This window comes from Pinus tabuliformis, chromosome 9 (assembly GCF_031772625.1).
Source record: "Pinus tabuliformis cultivar Carrire ecotype Pingquan chromosome 9, CPIR1, whole genome shotgun sequence".
Lineage (NCBI taxonomy): Eukaryota > Viridiplantae > Streptophyta > Pinopsida > Pinales > Pinaceae > Pinus > Pinus tabuliformis.
The window spans coordinates 722,440,560-722,460,657 of record NC_142307.1 but is presented as its reverse complement, the minus strand read 5'-3'; the positions used below and the strand labels follow the sequence as shown (position 1 = coordinate 722,460,657).

The 20,098-nt window shown below is 37.1% G+C and overlaps 1 protein-coding gene across 1 annotated transcript in view; it reads right to left on the bottom strand.

The window, feature by feature from the left end:
- LOC149150721 (pre-mRNA cleavage factor Im 25 kDa subunit 2-like) overlaps positions 1-18,321 on the bottom strand; it is a 45,463-nt gene extending 27,142 nt beyond the window's left edge. The window contains exon 1 of the mRNA XM_089442919.1: positions 18,206-18,321. Within this exon, the coding sequence (XP_089299045.1) occupies positions 18,206-18,321 (116 nt within the window). The remainder of the gene's footprint in view (positions 1-18,205) is intronic.
- Between the last annotated feature and the right edge of the window lie 1,777 nt (positions 18,322-20,098).

Below are 20,098 nucleotides of genomic sequence, written 5' to 3'. Positions count from 1 at the left end.
CTAACCCCAAAAGGGCCCATAAACTCCTGGTGTTAAATCTCCTCGTGTTAGGGTTTTGGTTGTTTAGGGTTTTTTCTTATTTTTCAATAATAATAAGGCCCTTGAGCCTCACTGTAATGCAATTTAGAGGCATGTAGCTACCACATCTCTTCTCAGAGATAAGCTACCATCTCCCAAGCTAGTCTTATTTCCATTCTATTTGTAAGCATATTTTAGTATTTGGTATTAATGAAATGAAGTGTTATTTCTACTGCATCTTTGTATTTATGGTTATATTTGTAATTTTTTACATTCCTGTTTATATCTGGATCAATGGAATTAGAGCAGTATCCTCTTTATCTATTTTTTATTTGCATGTCCTCGACGAGGTCTAGATATAAGGAGTTAGGGCTTGAACTGGTCGTACCTTTGCAAGACCAGCCTCGCGAATCTCGACGACCTCCCATGGTGGATGAAAAGAAAGACAAGGGGGTAGGAGATCCTATCAAATCTTTCTCGACAAATCCCTCGAGTGATAAAGGAATGTGATGATGGAAAACTTTGCCCAGATCCTTCACGGTCTACCGAATGGCGACGCATCTAGTTTTGGAAACTACTTTGGAAGCACCACACACTTTAAGGTACAAGTTAACTTTGACATTCCCATATTTTAGGGTCAGATAGATGCAAATGATGTAGATAAATGGTTAAATCTGCTAGAAGGATACCTTTCCATTCATGATTTTTCAAACCGAGAAAGGATTTCTTTTGCACTTCTCAAAGCAGACCCCCACGTCAAGGACTGGTGGGAAACCTACTGTGAGTAGAAGGATGAAAGTACGAACTCACTATTTTCAGTCGCACCCACTTGGAACTCGTTCCAAGATGCCATCAAGGAGCAATACTACCCTGTCAAGAGCTATGGGGATAAATACATAAAGTGGACAATGCTGCGATAGGGAAGGGACCAAGATGTGCAGAATTTTACCAATGTTTTTCATACACTTTGCATAAAGTTGGGTATCAGGGATTCTGAGAAGCATTTGATTCTCAACTACCGCGGCTGCCTATATAGTTACATCTAGGATGAGATGGACTTCTTGGACATCTCCTCGCTCGGCACGACATACCGACATGTTGTCAAGATCGAGAAAAATTTTAAACAAAAGAAGCGATACTTTGGATTTGTGAATTTGAAGCGAGGGAAAGGTGTCCCCAAACCATAGAAAAAGGACAAAGCCAAGGCAGGGCTCCCCAAGCCAACCCGCCAAAGCTGCAAGCAAGGAACAAAATCGTGAAACCGAAGAAGGAAACGGGAAAGTGGTGTGAGTTCCATAAGATCTCCACTCACAACGCAAGTGAGTATCAAGCCAAGTAGTCACTGGTGGCTGAGATAAAGGCTTCGAAATCAGATGCATGTTCTGACTCTGAGTTAGAACCTGACAAGGGGAATGATAAAGGGAAGTAGATTATTGATGCGGAACCCAACGTCATCATTGCCACCATGAAGATCTAGAAGCGGGAACCGAAAGATCCATTGGAGGAGGAGCGCCTCTTCCACTCCCTGATTTGGGTAAAGGGTTCCTTGCTACAGTTCATTATCGATAGCGGGAGCCAAAAGAACATCATTTTGGTATAGGTCATGAAGCAGCTGGGCTTACCAACCACAAAACATCCACAACTATAGACCATCAGGTGGCTTCAACAAGGATGGGATCTTCGTGTGAGCCAGCTGTTTTGCCTTCCATACAACATCAAGCCCTTCCTAGATGAGGTATTATGTGACGTTTCTCCCCTTCATATTTGTGATGTATTATTAGGCCAACCATACTTATGGAAAGGACATGTTGTGTATGAGTCAAGGCCTCATGTTGTTATTGTTATTTTAGGAAATAAGTTGTACTATATACCAGAGGTAGCACCGCCTAAGACCATATCTTTGGTTATTAGAAAAAAATGTAGTAAGCTCATTTCGAAAATCGGGAAATTTGTTTTCCTGATGATATGCCATCAGGTAAAGAAGAAGATGGTAGCCACGACCTTTAGAGAGGGCCCCTCCGCAAGAGAACAATAGATGGACAAGGCCATGGAGGAGTACGAGGACATCTTAACCTACCCTGCAGGGTGCCTCTGTATTTTTAGGTCAATCACTCCATTGATCTAACCCTAGTTGCACTGCTACCCAACGGACCAATCTATCAACGCTTCGTTCTAGAGAATGACGAAATCTAGAGGAAAATTTAGGAGCTGTTGTAGAAAGGTCACATCTGTTTGAGTTCATCACCCTGTGGGAGCTTGATCGTGTTGGTACAGAAGAAGAATGGGACTTGGAGACTCTGTATTGGCTATCAGGCATTGAACAAGATCATTGTCTAGAATAGGTACCCGACCCCATGGATTGATGACCTTCTAGACCAACTGAAGGGGAAAAAATATTTCAGCAATATTGACTTGAAATCAAGATATCAATAGGTACTAATCGAACCCTCCTATGTGTGGAAGGTTGCCTTCAAAGCCAGGGAGGGAATTTTCAAATGGTTGGTTATGCCTTTCGGGTTGACGAATGCTCCTGTAACCTTCATGAGGCTGATGGATGATATCTTGCAGCCATTCACAAAATCATTTGTACTGGTATACATGGATGACATCCTAATCTTCAGCCAGAGTTAGGAAGTGCACCTCCACCACATCTGACACGTTCTCCAAACACTACGACAACACAAGCTATGTGTCAATTTGGAGAAATGCACTTTTGTCATGACCCAGGTTCAATATTTGGGATAAGTTATTGATGAATGGGGGGTGCATGTGGATCCAACCAAGATCCAATTCATTTGGGATTGGCCAGCTTCAACCACTCTAATAGATCTCTCCATCTTCCTTCTTCTTGCTAATTTCTATCTCAAGTTCATGTTGGGATTCTCTCATATCACTTGGCCTTTGAGTCAAGTCACCAAGGGAGAAGCGAAAGCAAAAATATTTCAGTCTGAATTTCAATAGAAGGCATTCACAAAGTTGAAACATGGCATCTCCTCTACACCAATTCTCACATTACCAGACTTGAAACAACCATTTGATATCGAGACATATGCCTCTGACTATGATATTAGGGCAGTCCTTACTCAAAAGGGTAATCGAGTGGCATATCACTGTGATACACTTACAGACATAGTCCGCAAGTATCCCACTTATGACAAAGAGATGTATTCCATTATGTAGGCCTGCCATGAATGGAAGCATTACATTTTGGGGAAGGAAACGGTCATCCACACAGACCATAAGCCCCTGCAGTTCATACAAATGCAAGATTGCAGAATGATCATCGTCAGAAGTGGTTGACATACTTGCAACAGTTCCATCTGAATATCAAGTATAAGAAGTGTAGCACCAATAATGTTTCATATTGCCTCAGCTGACAACCAATCATGGCGTTAACCACCGTGCTCAACTCTTGTGGGCATGAGACTTATGATTGGCCACTTCTCTACCAAAGTAACCCAAAATTCAACCACACATACCAGACGCTCTTGGCGGGTCAGCAAGTTTGAGATTTTCACCTCCAGGATGCCCTATTATGCTACCTTGGACACCTTTGTGTTCCTTCAAGAAAGCATGCTAAGATGATTTGGGAAGCATACTACAGTTGGGCCACTAGGCATTTCGGAGTCAAGAAGATAGTGGAATTACTACAAAAGTATTTCTATTGGTCGAATCTTTGACAAGATGTCGTGAAGTACAATAGATCCTGCAGTCCCTGTGCCATTGCCAAACTGACCATCAAGAAGCAAGGTATCTATACTCTGGTACCTACCCCTAGTCGACCTTGTGAATCCATCTCCATGGATTACATGTCGATCCTTCCTTCTACTAAGCATGGAAATGGCTATGTTTTTGTAGTCATCGATAGATTCTCGAAGATGGCCATTATGGTTGCCTTCAAGAAGAATATCACAGTGGAAGCCTCTGTTAAACTCTTCTTTAAATGAGTTTGGGTACACTTTGGGATCCCATAGTCTATCATCTTAAATAGGGATAGTAGGTTCCTCAGTAGATTTTGGTCCAGTCTCTAGTCGATGCTGGACACCAAGCTCACTAAGTCCATAGCTTTTGACCCCCAAACTGATGGCTAGACAAAGGTCATCAATGGGATGATCGTACAAATCCTATGCATGTACAACTCAAAGCATCCATACCGATGGGATGAGAGCCTCCCCTATGTCCATCACAACTATAACTAGGTTCTCCACAGCTAGATTGGACACAACCCTTTTTAGGTAGGTCTGGGATTCCAATGACTATGTCCCATTGATATGGCCATGCCATTTGCAGCTACTCAAGAAGATTCAGCTCATGTATAGTCCAAAACCGATAAGGAAAGAAAATTCAATGAGCACATCCAACATATCCATGAGAAGGTCCATGACATTCTCGATAAATCAAATTCCAAGTACAAGCAGCGACATGATCAACATCAGGTGCCACACAAGTTTTAGGTGGGTGACAAAGTCTACTTGTGTTTGCAAAAGGAACACCTTAATGGAGCCTACTGGAAACTCAAACCATTCTGATATGATCCTTACACCATTACCAAGGTCATGAGAGACAATTCATCTATGCTCAGCATTCCCCCATTCCTTGGCCTGCACCCAGTGTTCAATGTGGACCACCTTCGACCATTCTTCCCACCATTTCTAGACACATCAGACATTGAACAACTAACACCTATAGAGTTAAATCCAGATTGCGTGGAACAAGCCACAACTTATTGGATCGTGCCCATGCAGATCAAGCACACTTTCCGGCAGAAGATCCAACGATATCAAGGTGTCAAAGCAGGCCAACTCCTTCACCAAGGCAAGTGGCTCACCGAGGACCAAGTTCAACAAAAGATTCCTCATCTCATGGAGGAATTCAATGTAATGGGGACAGTTTCTTCCAAAGGGGGGAGGAATGATCTAGGTGGATATTGGTGGCCACTTGCAAATCCCACCTGGACCCCCACCATTGTTTCTTTCAGTTTTTTTAGTTTCCTTAATTGTAGCACATTTTACTACTTTTAGAATCTTTTCAGGTCCTAAGCTTCCAGAGTCGTTTCGATGCCCTAAACAATGTTTCCCTCCAATTCCACTTGTACCCACACCATTGTTTCTTTCAAATTTTCAGTTTCCTTAATTGTAGCACAATTTACTATTTTTAGTAGTTTTTCGGTTCCTAAACTTTCAAAGTCATTTTGAGGCCCTAAACAACTTTTTTTTGCAATTTACCACTGACGATTTTCTACATAAAATCATCTTCTCCATTGTAGTCCTTGGAGAGATCATTCAAATTGGGTATCATGCGCATCAAATGAAGATAATATGACCAAGTTGCGACCCCGGGAAGTTGGTTGTCCAACTAACCCCAATGGGGCCATAAACTCTTGGTGTTACATCTCCTTAGGTAAGGGTTTTGGTTGTTTAATGTTTTCTCTCATTGTTCAATAATAATAAGGCCCTTGAGCCTCATTGTAATGCAATTCAAAGGCATGTACACACCACATCTCTTCTCTGAGATAAGGCACGATCACCCAAGCTAGACTTATTTCCATTTTGTTTGTAAGAATATTTAAGTATTTGATATTAATGGAATGAAGTGTTATGTCTACTGCATCTTTGTACTTATGGTTATATATGTAATTTTTTGTGTTCCTGTTTAAATCCAAATCATGGTGTGACATGAAGATCATGCGAAGGTAGACGATGGAACAAAGAAGGAGTTGCATGTGCTGAAGCAACAACTCAGGAAGAAAATGAAACTACATAGATAGTAAAATGAATTGCAACAGGAACAGGAACAACAATGGGTGGAACATGAAATCATGGATCAAACTACGCCAGTACAAGTTAAGGATCCATCCCCACAATTGACATAGAGTAAACATGGTGAGTAGTGTTGTTGATCACTTGCAAAGGATCCAACAACATGCATGTCATTGAATGCGCGCATGCAATCTAACCCATTCAACACACTCACCAAGGAGAAGACAAGAAGAAAGTATAATTGGTCTTAACATGTACTTCATCAAGTTGATGTATATGATCACCAGCACACACTTAGAGATCAGCATGGGCAATGTGCATCAGTGTGTTGTCGGTTCAACCGTACCCACGAAGACCATGCACATGTTAGCAAATAATTTTGATGAAGGGACCAAACCAATGCACTGATTGCAATGAAGGCTTTGGTTCAACAAGATGTCACCATGAGGTAGATGCACACCATCATGAATGACCAAGCTTGGCATTAGCTCACCAGCTTCACCATCACAAGCATGTCAAAGAGTGGCTCTCACCACAATAGAGTGAGCGTCAGTGATGTCTCGCAAGGCTTGCTCAAGCCATATCGTCTCACATGAGCACCTGTTCATTGTAATGTTGAGTCATGTCTAGTGTAAGTCGAGTGTCAACAGTTGAATGTAATAGTCATAGAGTAGGTGAAGAGTCATGAGGGTAGTTGAACTATCACAAAGGGGAATCTAAAGGGTCACCCCACCCTTTGCTATAAATAGTCCCGTAGGCTTTTGGTCAACGAATCTTCTACTAAGACTATCTTGAAGAAGGCTTGGATAGTATCGTAACGCGCCTTGGCTTCTCCATTGCACAAAGCTAGTACATCTCTTTAGAGGAGTAGGTGGATGTGGCTATAACGTTCTACAAGGCATTGGTGGTTAGTTGTGTAAGTGTTGGCATTGATGTCAAACAAGGCTCAACATGATGATTGAGTGTCCAAAAGGAAGTGCATGGTAGCTGCGAGCTTCATGTCTTGGTGGTTTTGATTCAAGTTATGAAGAGACTCTGGAGCCCTCTCTGAGATAGAAAATTGGATTGAGGACTAATTACAACCCCTCTGTTGGATAGTGCTCAAAAAAATCTTTCCAATCATATCTGGAAGTCCTAGAATGGACTTCTGGAAAAGAACATTAGAGCTAGTTGAATTTTTGCCTCTCCAAACCAAAAAGCAAAGGAAAACCTTGTGAAATTCCAAGTTTGAGTTGGTGTCCTTCTGACACGTCTCCAATCGATGATTGGAGGTCCTGTCATATCACATATTGGTGATTGAAGGTTCCAAGGTGAAATGCATAGTAGAAGAAATTGGCCGATTAGTGATTACCGATATCGCAATATCAGAGGTCTTGGCATATTACATATCAGAAATTAAAGTTCCAAGGTGCAGTGCACAATGGAAGAAATTCATCGATTAGTGGTTATTGATATTGCAATATCAGAAGTCTTATGTGATGTCAAAAATTTCGTATTCGATGATAAACAACATGGATTATTGGTGATTGGTGTTCGGAACTTTCAAAAGTGACAAGCATTGGGATGTTGCAATTTGTGAACATCGATTGAGTTAAACGATCAGGATTGAGTTTTCTTTATTAAAATCGCCAAGGAGGCCAAAAAGGAATTTATAATGGAATTATTTGAAGAACTAAGGAAGGCAAGTCCTCTTTCTCTCTCCTCTAGGCAAGACACATGGAGGAATCCGATTGGAAATGATAAGGATAGATGACAGTCCTAGATGAGCTCCAAAGTGGACATATGGCACGATCTGATTGGTTCCGATAAGGCCAAGTGGTTGTTGATGACATCATGATGTGGCAGTATAGAATGACACATGGAAGGTGTTTTCGATTGTTTTGGATGAACTAATAGGCCATATCTGAGGCACACATGTCACCAATCACAAAATTCCATGTGGCAGGTGATGATGTCACATTGGCGATAAACGATCAGAGGTTTGCGACGGTTTTCACATTATCCACACTTGGAAATCATCGATTAGAGGGCTTTGATATGATGGATAGCACACAATCACAAAGTGTTAAGGAAACAATGGCTAGCGCTTAATAGAGGGCCCTACTGATGATCGATGTTCGAGGATTTGTGGTTGCTGAAATATGGGAAATAAGTGAAAATCCCCAATAAATGGGCTCTGATAGTGTCAGTGCTTGGTTGTGGAAAAAACAAAAAATCAAAGGAGGAGGGCATAACAAAGGAAATATAGACCTCGACGAGGGTCTAAAATTCTTAGAGCCTTAAGGCTAAGCCCTCAGTCACTACCCTCTATCCTATCGTGGAAGTTTTATGAGTGATAAATCAAAAGGTGCTAGACATAGTCGGAGCTAGGAAATCAATTCTTTCTTAGTGCTACACCACTACACAATACTATGTTGGAAAATATTTGATATGATGGTACATTGAGCCATTAAAGATGTATGAATTAGTAGTTGTGGTGTTGAATACGGAGCAATAGAGTTTATGGTCGAAGACCTTTGGTTTACACATTGCAAATGTAAAATAAGAACAATGAAACCATGAGCATGTACAACTAGATCTCTATGAGCCATAAATATGCACAAGGAGTGTTTATGAAATGTGTAAGGGGATTGAAATTAAATACACAACATGGAGATTCATGTAGTGAGACAAAGAAGTGATCAATGCCCATCCTCATGACTTAATATAGTGACAAAACTAGAGAAACTATGAAACAACAAAAGAATGGACTACCATGCTAGGGGTACATGGTTCGGAAGTGTTTATGGTGACATTAGATACATTGAGTCAAGTACAACACTGGAGAAAAACTTAGAACCTCCGTTAAGCAGAGAGGGAATAGTGAGGATATGTGTGAGAGAGAAAATCAGTGAGTGTGTGCATTTAAGCAGTGTTTTGCAAGCATAGTGCTGAGGAGTAGATAGTGGAGAGCTCTGGATAGTGATGGAAGAGCACAAAGGAATTTTTCTATGAGAAAAATGAGGAGATATACTATAAGTGAGCACAGAGAGTAGAGTATAGAAGTTGAATTTGCAGACAACCATTAGTTGGTATTTTACTTGTAAAATTGTATGCCTCTATTTTCAGTTTGAAAATTGTATGGAATAGTAGAACAATGGCCGTGGTAGGTTGGTTCCTACATACTTAAGAGGTAGGCACCTCTTGGAAAGTTGGTTCTTTCTAAAGAAAGGGGGTCTGTGCCTCCAGTGAGTGGGTTATCACAAACAAACAAATGTAATTAAGTTGGTGCTTAATTTATGTCTACAAATTTATTGAGTCACTATTTCATGAATGAATCCTCTCACATTTGAAAGAACATAAGGAGGAACTATAAGTATAGTAAGAGAAGAAAATTACCATTTTTTTGAATTATTGACTCATCCCCCCTCTTAGCAATTCCTTATTCCAATAATTGGTATCAGAGCCAAGTTCCTTCAGCAACAGTTTAAAGACTGGAAGGTAGATCCATAATGAATTATGAATAGGAAAGAGTCAAGAAGTTTATTGACGCAGGGTACCGGTCTTTAATGGGGCTACCTATGATTTTTGGAAAGTATAAATGGAGGCATATCTTATGTCCCTGGGGGTAGATGTTTGTACCTCGGTACTAGTAAACTACAATGTCCTTGAGATTATCCCCAATGATGCAGATGGCAAGAAATTGTTACTAAGAAATGGTAAATCTAAGCATGCCATTCTTGTTGGTCTTAGACAATCAGAACTTTTGAAAGTTATACATTGTAGATTTTCTTATGAAATGTTGGAAAATATTAACCAGTGTCATGAAGGAGATGACAAAGTCAAGCAAGCAAAAATTCAGACTTTCATAATGAGGTTTGAGAGCTTGAAGGTAAGTAATGAAAGCATAGTAGAATACTTCATCAAAGTTGATGAAGTGGGTAATATGATTAGAGGACTTGATGAAGAAGTAAAGGAAGAGATGATCGTTCAGAAAGTATTGAGGTCTCTACCCATGAGATTTAATGCCAAAATATCAATTTTTGAGGATGTTTCTAAGATCTCAAATGGATAAGCTACATGTTACTCTCACAACCTAGGAGATGACAGCAGGAATGGAGAAATCTAAATTGAAGGAAGAGACATTCAGAGTATCTAGTAATGGAAAGGAGCACAAAGGTCATCAAGACTTATCCAATAACGAATCTGATTAGGAGGTGGCTCAACAACCAAAAAACTGAAGCGTGGCTCAAGAAAATATAAAGGGAGTTTCCCTTTAAGTGTTTTGACTGTGGAAGAGTTGGACATTTCTCTTCCAAATTCCATTACAAAGAAGAGGTTGAAAGAGAAGAAGACCTGAAATTTAGAAATATTTCATACATATCAGAAGAAGAAACCCTACAAGAAGAAGGGCTTTTATTCCAAAGAGGATAACTCAACACCAAAATTAGATTGTGAAGACTCATCAGAAAATGAGACATATAAGTATCTTCTTATGGAACTCAAAAAAAAACACTAAGAAATAGGGTATTATGGACTCTAAAGAGGAGGAAGAGGAAGGAGTGGTATACATTGAAGGGGAACTCATCAGTTCCCTTCATGAGTTGAAGAAAGAAAGGAAGAATAATAAGCAGCTGAAGGAAAAGTCTAGTTTGCAGAAGAAGGAACGTATAACTATGATAATGAGGAGTTCACCTATCAGAAAGAAAATCTTAAAGAAGATATCAAGAGAAAGGATATTCTAGCCATTCTGCTGAAGGAGAAGAAGGAAATCATGAGATTCTAGAAGACGAGAACAAGCAGTTGAAACAAGGGTTTCTCATGTTAAAAAAGGAAACGACCTCAAAAGTATGCAAAGATGATTGTTTGTCTTTGAAAGTTGCGTTGGAGGACACCAAAAGAAAGGAAGAGGTGCTTCAAGTTATGATTGAAGAATGGGAAGAAAATTGTCAGTGTCTTGAAGTAGAGGTTATATCCCTTAGAACTCATTTTCAGGAAGAAAATACTGAAAATGGTCTAAATGAGAAATTTGTTGAAGGGACAAGAAGACTAAATCATATCCTTAATTGTCAAAGGCTCTCAGGAATCAGAACTATAGTGGGATACTCTAAGAAACAAGAATATTCTATTGGGAAGAAGAAGATAAAATCAGGTTTGCAGGAGCTAAAGAACAACAAAGTCTTTGGAAAAAGTATCATGAAAGAGTTCATGAAGACAAGAGATCAAATAGACAAAGAGGAGATTGTAAATGGAAAATGAACCAATTATTCAATTGACCAAGGTATTTTCTTGCTCAATCTCATAATTCTTTTAACAATAGGCATACCTATTATAGTTATGGTCACTGTTATAAGTGTCATATCTTTGTACACAAATCTATTGATTATAGAAGATTCAAGGTAGAAAGAGATGAAAATCTCAGATATAATACACACAAACTCCTAAGTCTCATGATTCATCACTTAGGAATCATAATGTCTTCTCTCCCCTACTATGTGAAGTCGAATGCTTCAAGTATAATAATTTTGGGCACAAGTCCCTTGAGTGTAGAAGCAAGTTTGAATACTTGTCTAAGTATCAAAATGATGGACACAAGCATATCCAAAAGGATAAAGGAAGCTAGGAACCAAAGACCAAAAATAGCATGCCATGTTCACTCGCCTTATCGGCTCATAATAAAGAGAACAAATGGTATGCGAATAGTGGTTGTTCCAAACATATGACTGGGTACAAAAGCAATTTTTTGTCATTGAAAGAAAAATACAGAGGAGTCAATGTCACTTTTGGAAACAACTCTCTTGCACGAATCAAGGGAAAAGGAGTGGTTAGTCTTGATCAAAAGACAAAAGATTAAAATGTGTTCTATGTCGAAAGTTTCAATCACAATATGCTCAGTGTTGGCTAGATTTGTGACAATAGCTATGATGTGACCTTTCGATTTGAATACTTTGATTTCCTAATTTGAGCTAGAAGGGAATAATGCCAACTCTTTTTGTTGGATACTTGGAATCATCACCAACCTCAACCTATACTCCTAAGAATTTGTTCTTCAAACTTGAAAATAATTTCTAGGTTGATGTAATATGTTGGGATGCCCCATTTCCCACATACCACATGTCCCTTGGAATTATGCTAGCAGAAAGGCAAGATGTCATCGAGAATCCTTCTCAAACTTTGTAATAAACCCAATCATCTGATTTTTTATAAATACCACTACTTCATTTTTTGTTAATTTTGTTTGCCCTTCTCTAAACACTGTGATGTATAATGATTATGCTTACAATAAACAAAACACTATATTTTGATCAAGTCCTTTCCTGAATCCTCACTCTTTTCCTTACCCTGATTGGGTCCTTTAATTCTACCCTTATTTGACTAATAAATTAGAGCTAGGTTCTAGTTAACACCCTTCTTGTTTTTATTTGACTCCATCTCAGTCTCCTTATACAAACTATCATCCCAAATCCTATCAAGTCAAAACATTTTTCCAAAGGGAAAATACCTATAAAATGTTCCCATGAAGGTAAAAAGCCATTGGGTTCCATTTTCAATAAATATGCATCTACAACCTTCTTACAAATGATTGCAAAATGATTAAGAATTTGTTGATCTTCACAAGGCAATTGGTGATTGTGTCTAGCCTAATAAATTACATGGATATGTGTTTTTCACATGATCTTATCTTCACTTATGTTATTATTGAAAAAACTAAGGAATCAAACCTCTTGATTTTAGTATTCTTCTCAAATACGAGGGGTCAAATGGTGTGTCATGACATCCAATATCATTAGCTTAGCCATGACATAATTTTTGTTGTTAGTTTCCAAGTCTTATATATTTGTGGACAAATTTGCAACATTCTTGAAAATATATTTGATATCATTAACCTTTACTAAGAGTGAAACCCTTACCTCCTATAATAATAAATTGAAGGCACCATTAAATCTATCCTCAAATTGCCCTCTCTAATATCTATTGCACAAACTCCTAAATTAGAAAATAATTAAAACTTCAGAATTCTCTTATTGTTGGTCCTCCTTCCCTACAATATAATGAGGACTTTAAATTATTGAGAATCTCAATCAAATATCAAGCTCTCATAATATGCAAAAATTTCAAGCCCTAGGTAATTATGTCCTTATGATCTCAATCGAACCACTAGATCATTGAATTTAATTAATCTTGAAAACAAATTCTACATCATAGCATCAACCACACAATAGATAAAAATTAAATAGTGGAAAAATTAAAATTAATTTCACACATATGCTATGGAAGAACTATATAGCTACCATATATCCATATTGCATGGATTTGTATAGTACTCTATATGTACATTTTATGATACTATGCACTTCTTGGAAAAATATATTTCTTAACTACTTGCACACATTGTGTTCTTTCGATCACTCAGTGTACTCAACTACTCATGTAAGGTAAAGACATTTTCCATGCCTTTTCATAACACTTTTAGAAAAGAATCTATTTTTAATATTTCTGTTAGTCTCAGTCATGCATGGGATTTCACAAAATACAATTAATTTTCTAAAGAAGGAATTATTTTTCTCAAATATCTCTACCTACTTCTCACATATTCACAATGAACACATGTGAAAGGTTTTGTTTGAGGTATAATTCTCAACTTCCTTTTGGTACAAAGTTGTTTATGGGACGGGGTTTCTAAGTAAGAGGCTGGTCTTGATGAAAATACTAATGGGAAAAATTACATAATCTCCTCTTTGATAAATGAATCAAGAATAAAACACTGTAAGAGATGCATAAATTCAAATTAAGAAATAAGAAACCAAAGTCAATATGTTAAGATGTACAAGATACAGGCCTTTAATGAATCACTGATTAAGGAGGTTCCTAAATTGAAGCAAGAAAATATTGACAAAGGAAAGTAGGAAAGGATTCATTATGGGAAGAACTAAAAATTAAAAAGAAATGGTAAAATCAAAAGGTTTCATAAGCATAATGGATAAATTATAAATGATGTTAAAATTATGAAAAAGCATCTACAAAAGTTTTAATTAAAGAATAGGGATAGAGATACTAACAAAACAATTGAAGGGAATGCTAGCGAAATACTTGTAGAGGAAATTGACAAGTTGAAGAAATCGAAAATATCATTGAGATAAAATTAGAAATGAAATCCAAAATTAAGAAAATACATAAGGATTTGACAAATGGCATTGCTTTTTAACTTCAAAAAAGAGAAAAAAATACAAAATTCTGTAAGGTTAGTAGAAAATAATTCAAGTTGATATCATGTTGAAAATTTGAAAATAAAATATAATGGGATTATTTCAAAGGTAGGTAGTACTTAATACCAAGTGAAAAGGATAGACAATTTCATGCCTCTAAAAATAATATGGATGACATGGACGTGAAAAATGAAAAAAAAAAAAAAACCATCATGAGTGAAACTATATCAACACCCTTATTACCAAGAAATTTTTCAAGGAAGACAAAAAAATTGACATCAACATGATCAAGGAAGAAGATGGAATAGTCAACAATATTCATAGAAAACATGACAAAACCATTATACAAAAAATTAATATGAATGAATAGCTATTACGATAATTTGGAGAAGCCATAACAATTACATGTGGAATGGAAGGAAAGAAAACCATGCAACAACTAGTGATCAAGTATTAACATTGAAAAGAATTGAATTTGAAAGGATGGATCACCATTCATGGGAGCATGCAAACATGAATTTATGGAAATCATATTACCTAGTTTCATTACATGTAAATTCCTTTACTACAAAAATTTGCAAAGAAATATTTTCGAAAGAAGATACTATTATATGACCCCAAGAGAGGCATATATTGGGGGCTAAAGAATACACAATATGTCCCCAATGAAATCAGATATGTGGTTAAATGTATATGTAATGGGGTAAATATATGTACTAGTGATTGATCGAATGACAGGTGACATGTGTAATGAGTGAATAGACATATATAGAGGTCATGTAGGTGCTATTAAGGGTAGATATGATTTGGATATATGAATGCATTGAGCGAGTTGCGGGAGGTTCTCCTATTATTTAAAAAGTTATTATATAACTTATTTATCATGTTATTTTGAAGTTGTGCTCCATGCTCACATTTAGTGCACATTGTGTATGTTATGGCTTATTATTATATTTGAAGCATTTGGTATTATTTGGTATTCTTTGTACAGATCCACTATGGATTATAAATATATGTGAAAAGCACACGAGAAATATTTTAAAGTACAAAAGGAATAGGCAAAACTTAATTAAATTCCTGCTCCCCCAATCATTGAGATCTCACTCTCACTATGTCTTGTGCTTGAGGTGTGATTTATCCCTTCGCATACCCTTCTTTTTATAAGTTTGAGCTATTGATCATATCCATAATGATAATATCCAATGTGATTAATGGTTGAGATTATATTTCAACATCACTTTATATCAACAATTGAGCTTCACCCAATTCACTAATGCAAATAACCTTCAAATTTCATTAAATTAACTCACTCCTTCATATAAAATTTAATTAGTTTAATTATTAAAATAATTACTAAGTTTAAGGGTTAGTAAGGTGACTTCTGCATGCCTAACCACTTAGGTGTATACAAATGTACCTTCTTCACCTATTAACATCAATAATGTCATCCCTCCTTTAACCATTTCAATGGGATCGGGAAAACCACAACAAGAACTGAATCGCATCAGATGCCTTAAAACTCCAACCCACTGGCACACTTCTATTAGGATTTCAGAAAATTTCATAATTTACAATCTCACAAATTTATTCCAAGACCTTTACACTAATGAATCAGAGTCTACATGCTAGTAGAGAGTCTCAATGGAACACATCCCTAATTCTATTCAACTAGCTATTGGATTAAGACTACTAAGAATATGAACCATGACTTTTTCTTGAGTTACTTTTAGGTTATATGAGTTGCTTTGGCACTCCCAAAATTTGCTACTACTTGATCGTACTTTGAGTCCAAAGAACTACCATGTCTTGGTCATTCATGAACATTATATGAGCATGCCCTCGAAGTGATGGAAGGGAATGTCGAATAGAATATTATGTGTTGAAATTTTTTCCCTTTCTTTTTGTGCTCTTTTTAAAGTTTAATCTTTATGCTTGTGTATGAAGAATAATTTTAGCATTGTATGCACATAATTCACTTAGAGATTTAATTCAAAATGATACACTGAATGTGTTAAAATGAATTTAATAGCCTAGCTACGAAGGTGACAATGTGCTCAAGAATCTTTCTTAACGAAAACCAAACCGCTCACTGTTATATGTGACATAGGACACAATGGCTCTCGAGACTCTATTTATGTAAAACTAACATTTCTTCTGCTAATGTCAATGGAAAGTGCACTTCCTTCGATCTAACCTTGGAGAATATTCATTCATATGTACTTCCATACACACACAACAACAACAATATTTTCGATACCCATTCATTTATATATGTCATAGCTACAAAATAGAGATAGAATCCCTATTGAACTATTATGAATATTCTTATTACCTATCAAGTATCATAAAGGTTTCTTGTGGGTTGGTTTTAAGACCACCTGTACATGTTGAGGTATCCACAATCCCGAGACTCTCAATGTACTTGAATTGACATATTTGGTTAACCATAGAGCCAACTTCACATCCTCCATGGAAATGCCAAATTATGTTCAATGTTGGAACATCTTAGAGAATTAAATGTTTCTACAATACTACATGTGCACTTAGTGAGACAAAGGGTTAAAGACAACCCATGCATTCGTAAGTTGGCTATATTACTAGTTCTACACCATACAAGTAGTGGGTATCCTAAAGACCTCTCAAAATTACATCGTCCTTGAGCAACTTTGTAAATGACAACTTGCTTTCAACATTTCAACATACACCCATAGTGGGACAAAAGGTTTAAGACAACTTACACATTTCTAAGTTATCTATCTCTTGAGTTCTACACCATACAAATAGAGGATATCCTAAAGGCCTCTCAAGATTACATCTTATCTTTGAGCAACTTTGTCAATGGCTACCTAAATCTCAATATTATTTCTTTCACTCTCTGTCTAACCTTCCACTAAAAGGGAAAGCATGCTGGCCTCTCACATAGTATTTTGATGTATGTTCCACAAGTTCTCGTTGACTCCGATGATTAAGATTCAAAAATTAATTTTGGTTAATCTGAACAATAAAAGTAAGCAGTTTTTTTTCATCACATTTTTTTTGAAATTTCCAATTTGAAAACCACAACAGCCATGGCAGCCAAAATATGAAGATATTTATCTTCAGGGACATGGTGATATATTTTTAAAGAAAATAGACAGCATGATTCGCACGGAGTAGTAGCCGTATTATCATGATTGGCACGGAGTAGTAGCCTCCTCCAGTGACATGTATCTGCGAAACGATTTAAAGGCCTCCTCCAGTGACATGTATCTACGAAAAAATTTTAATGCCTCCTCGAGTTTCCTGTAGCTGCGAAATCCTTTTGTGAACAAAGCTTCAAATAAAGATACCTATAAACAATTGAACCTGGGACTGTGATAAAAATTGAAGACCTGTTCCACTAACCTGTAGCTGCGGAAAAAATTAAAGGATCCCACAGCTAAGCTCTCCATAACCCCTCATCGCAAAAGTGGCGCCTCAGAGACTTGAAGTGGAGACCACTGGTGTGTTAAGTTGTACCAATGTTTTATAATAATTATAATTTAAGGTGTCTATATTTTTTTTAAATCAAACCCATCAATAATCATTGGCCTATAGTAAATCATATTTAGTGGGGATTCCGCCTGCTCATACAAAGGTGGGGCCATTATTTAAAAAAATTCGACTGATTCTTTTTATCTGGTCGATATTTAATATCTGAAATCGATAGATAAAATATTAATCATTTCGAGATGGACCACTGAAAAAATCATGGCAAACCAATTTGAATTCAAAGCAATTAGAATATAATTAAAAGAACGGTTGTTGCGTGCAGTTTGGGTAAATATCTGTTGGGGGAAGACTTCGGGTGCACAACGCCTTCCAATATCTTCAACACTTATGTTTCATCATTGACCTGTTCGGCCTTCGCCATTCACTATTTTAAATTTAATTCAATATATAAGAGCCGGCACTGGTGGCTATAAAAAAGGTACATGAATAGAATGTGCAAACGGAATTTCATATACATCAACATAATAAAACAACAAAGTATAACAACCTGTAAAAAAAATAAAACCGTAAACACTACTCTAGGCCAGTTAGGGTTCACGAGGGCTAATCAGGAGGATATAATTTTTCTGGTTTGGTAACCGTGCGTGGGAATAACGGATCAATGCCCAGAAAAAAGCGTTTAGATTATGTTAAAACCAACTATCGAGGTAATCATGATCACTTTTCACTTTTAGTCAAAACAGGAGAATCGGCATTGAAGCATTTACTTACTTGACCTTCATTCTAGCAAGCCTGTCTGGAACAGAGGTGTCTTTCTCCATATTGGGATCTTTGGACCCCAATCTGTAGTTCTCCACAGGGTAGGTAGTTAAAACTGGTCCCGACATCTTCTCTTGCCGATGTTTTATACGTTAGTGAGCTTTCTTATTTCTTCCTTCTATTTCCGCAATGGGCTGGCTATTTACCACTGCGATTGGACAGCGGCTCTCTGTGGAAACTTCAGGAAAACCGCCAACGAAACCTACACCCAAAATCTTTTCATATTAGTTTTGGGCCGTAACACAATCGATTTAAAATGAAAAGATATAGGTGGAGTTCGCTGCCTATAAACATGGGAGGTTCCGTCAGGTGAACTAAAATCGAACGCTTGCAAGGGATTCAAACATGTATTATTAGAAATATAATTCAAAATTGGTAGACTCTGATTCACCTAAATACGCGCTTGCAAGGGGTTCAAACCTGCCTATAACTCACAATGACTAGATTGGACATATGATTTATCTACCTTGGTGGGATTCGTAGTTTATAATTTATTAAATATGGATGTTCCATTAATTTTTTTTATATAGAAATCTTACCCTTAAAAGATATCAAAAGGTTATTATTTTAATATTTGTAGGTGTTTTAATTTAATAAGTTTTAATGGTTTAGCCCAGTTAATTAGTAATCATTTTGATAATAAAGTGCTATATTGTAATTGGTGATCATCTTGATAATAAGTGTTATATTCCAATTGGTGATCATCTTGATAATAAAATGTTATATTTCAATTGGTGATCTTCTTGATAATAAAGTGTGTGCTATATTCCTTGTGATTTGAGGTTCAAACCTCCTATCAATATTAAATAAGAATAAAGGTGTTTCATGATTAATACTATGAATTTCACAACTACTAGTTTCATTTGACATTTAAAGATTAAATCATTTTGAGTTCATTGGCTCTTATCATTTAGTCGTACAGTGAACCCTTCCATAATATTAAATCCCTCATATAACAAAAGCCTATATCATCCTACTATCATATTGGTATATCCAAAATTATAAAAACTTAAAAAAAAATTGTGGGCAACATGCCTTATTGAATCCTAGCTTGAATTCATGTATTATGGACATTATTGATTTGATCATTGACATCTCATTCATCATTCTTCCTTGATCTATTCATCCCTCTCACTCTATCTTAATGTAAATACATTGTCATCATCTGTAAGAGATATTTTGTTTTTGCCTTCATGATCCAGGTGGATATTGGTGGCCACCCGCCAAATCCGCATGGATCCATGCTGCTCTCAGTTTTCCCAAAAAACGTTGTTTATGGCCTCAAAACGGCTCCGAAAGTTCACGACTCGAAAAACTGCTAAAAATAGTAAATTGTCCTACAATTAATGAAACTGAAAAGTTGAAAGAAACAATGGTGGGGGTCCAAGTGGACTTGGCGGGTGGCCACAATATCCACCTAGATCATTCCTTCCCCCTTAGGAAGCAATGGTCCCCATTGCGTTGAGTTCCTCCATGAGATGAGAAAACTTCGGTTGAACTTGGTCTCTGGTGAGCCACTTGCCCTCTGGTGAGCCACTTACACTCGTGAAGGAGTTGGCCTTCTTTGACAACTCGATATAGTTGGATATTCTACTGGCGATTTTGTTTGATCTGTGTGTCTATTATCTAATCAGTTGTAGCTTGTTCCACATAATCTAAATTTAACTCTGTGGGTGTGAGTTGTTCTGCAATGTTAGATGTGTTTAGTAATGGTGGAAAGTATGGCCGAAGGCGGTCCACATTGAACATTGGGTGTAGGCTAAGGAATCGGGGAGTGCTGAGCTCAAATGCATTGTCTCCCACGGTGTTGGTAATGGTGTAAGGACCATATAAGAGTTCTCTGAG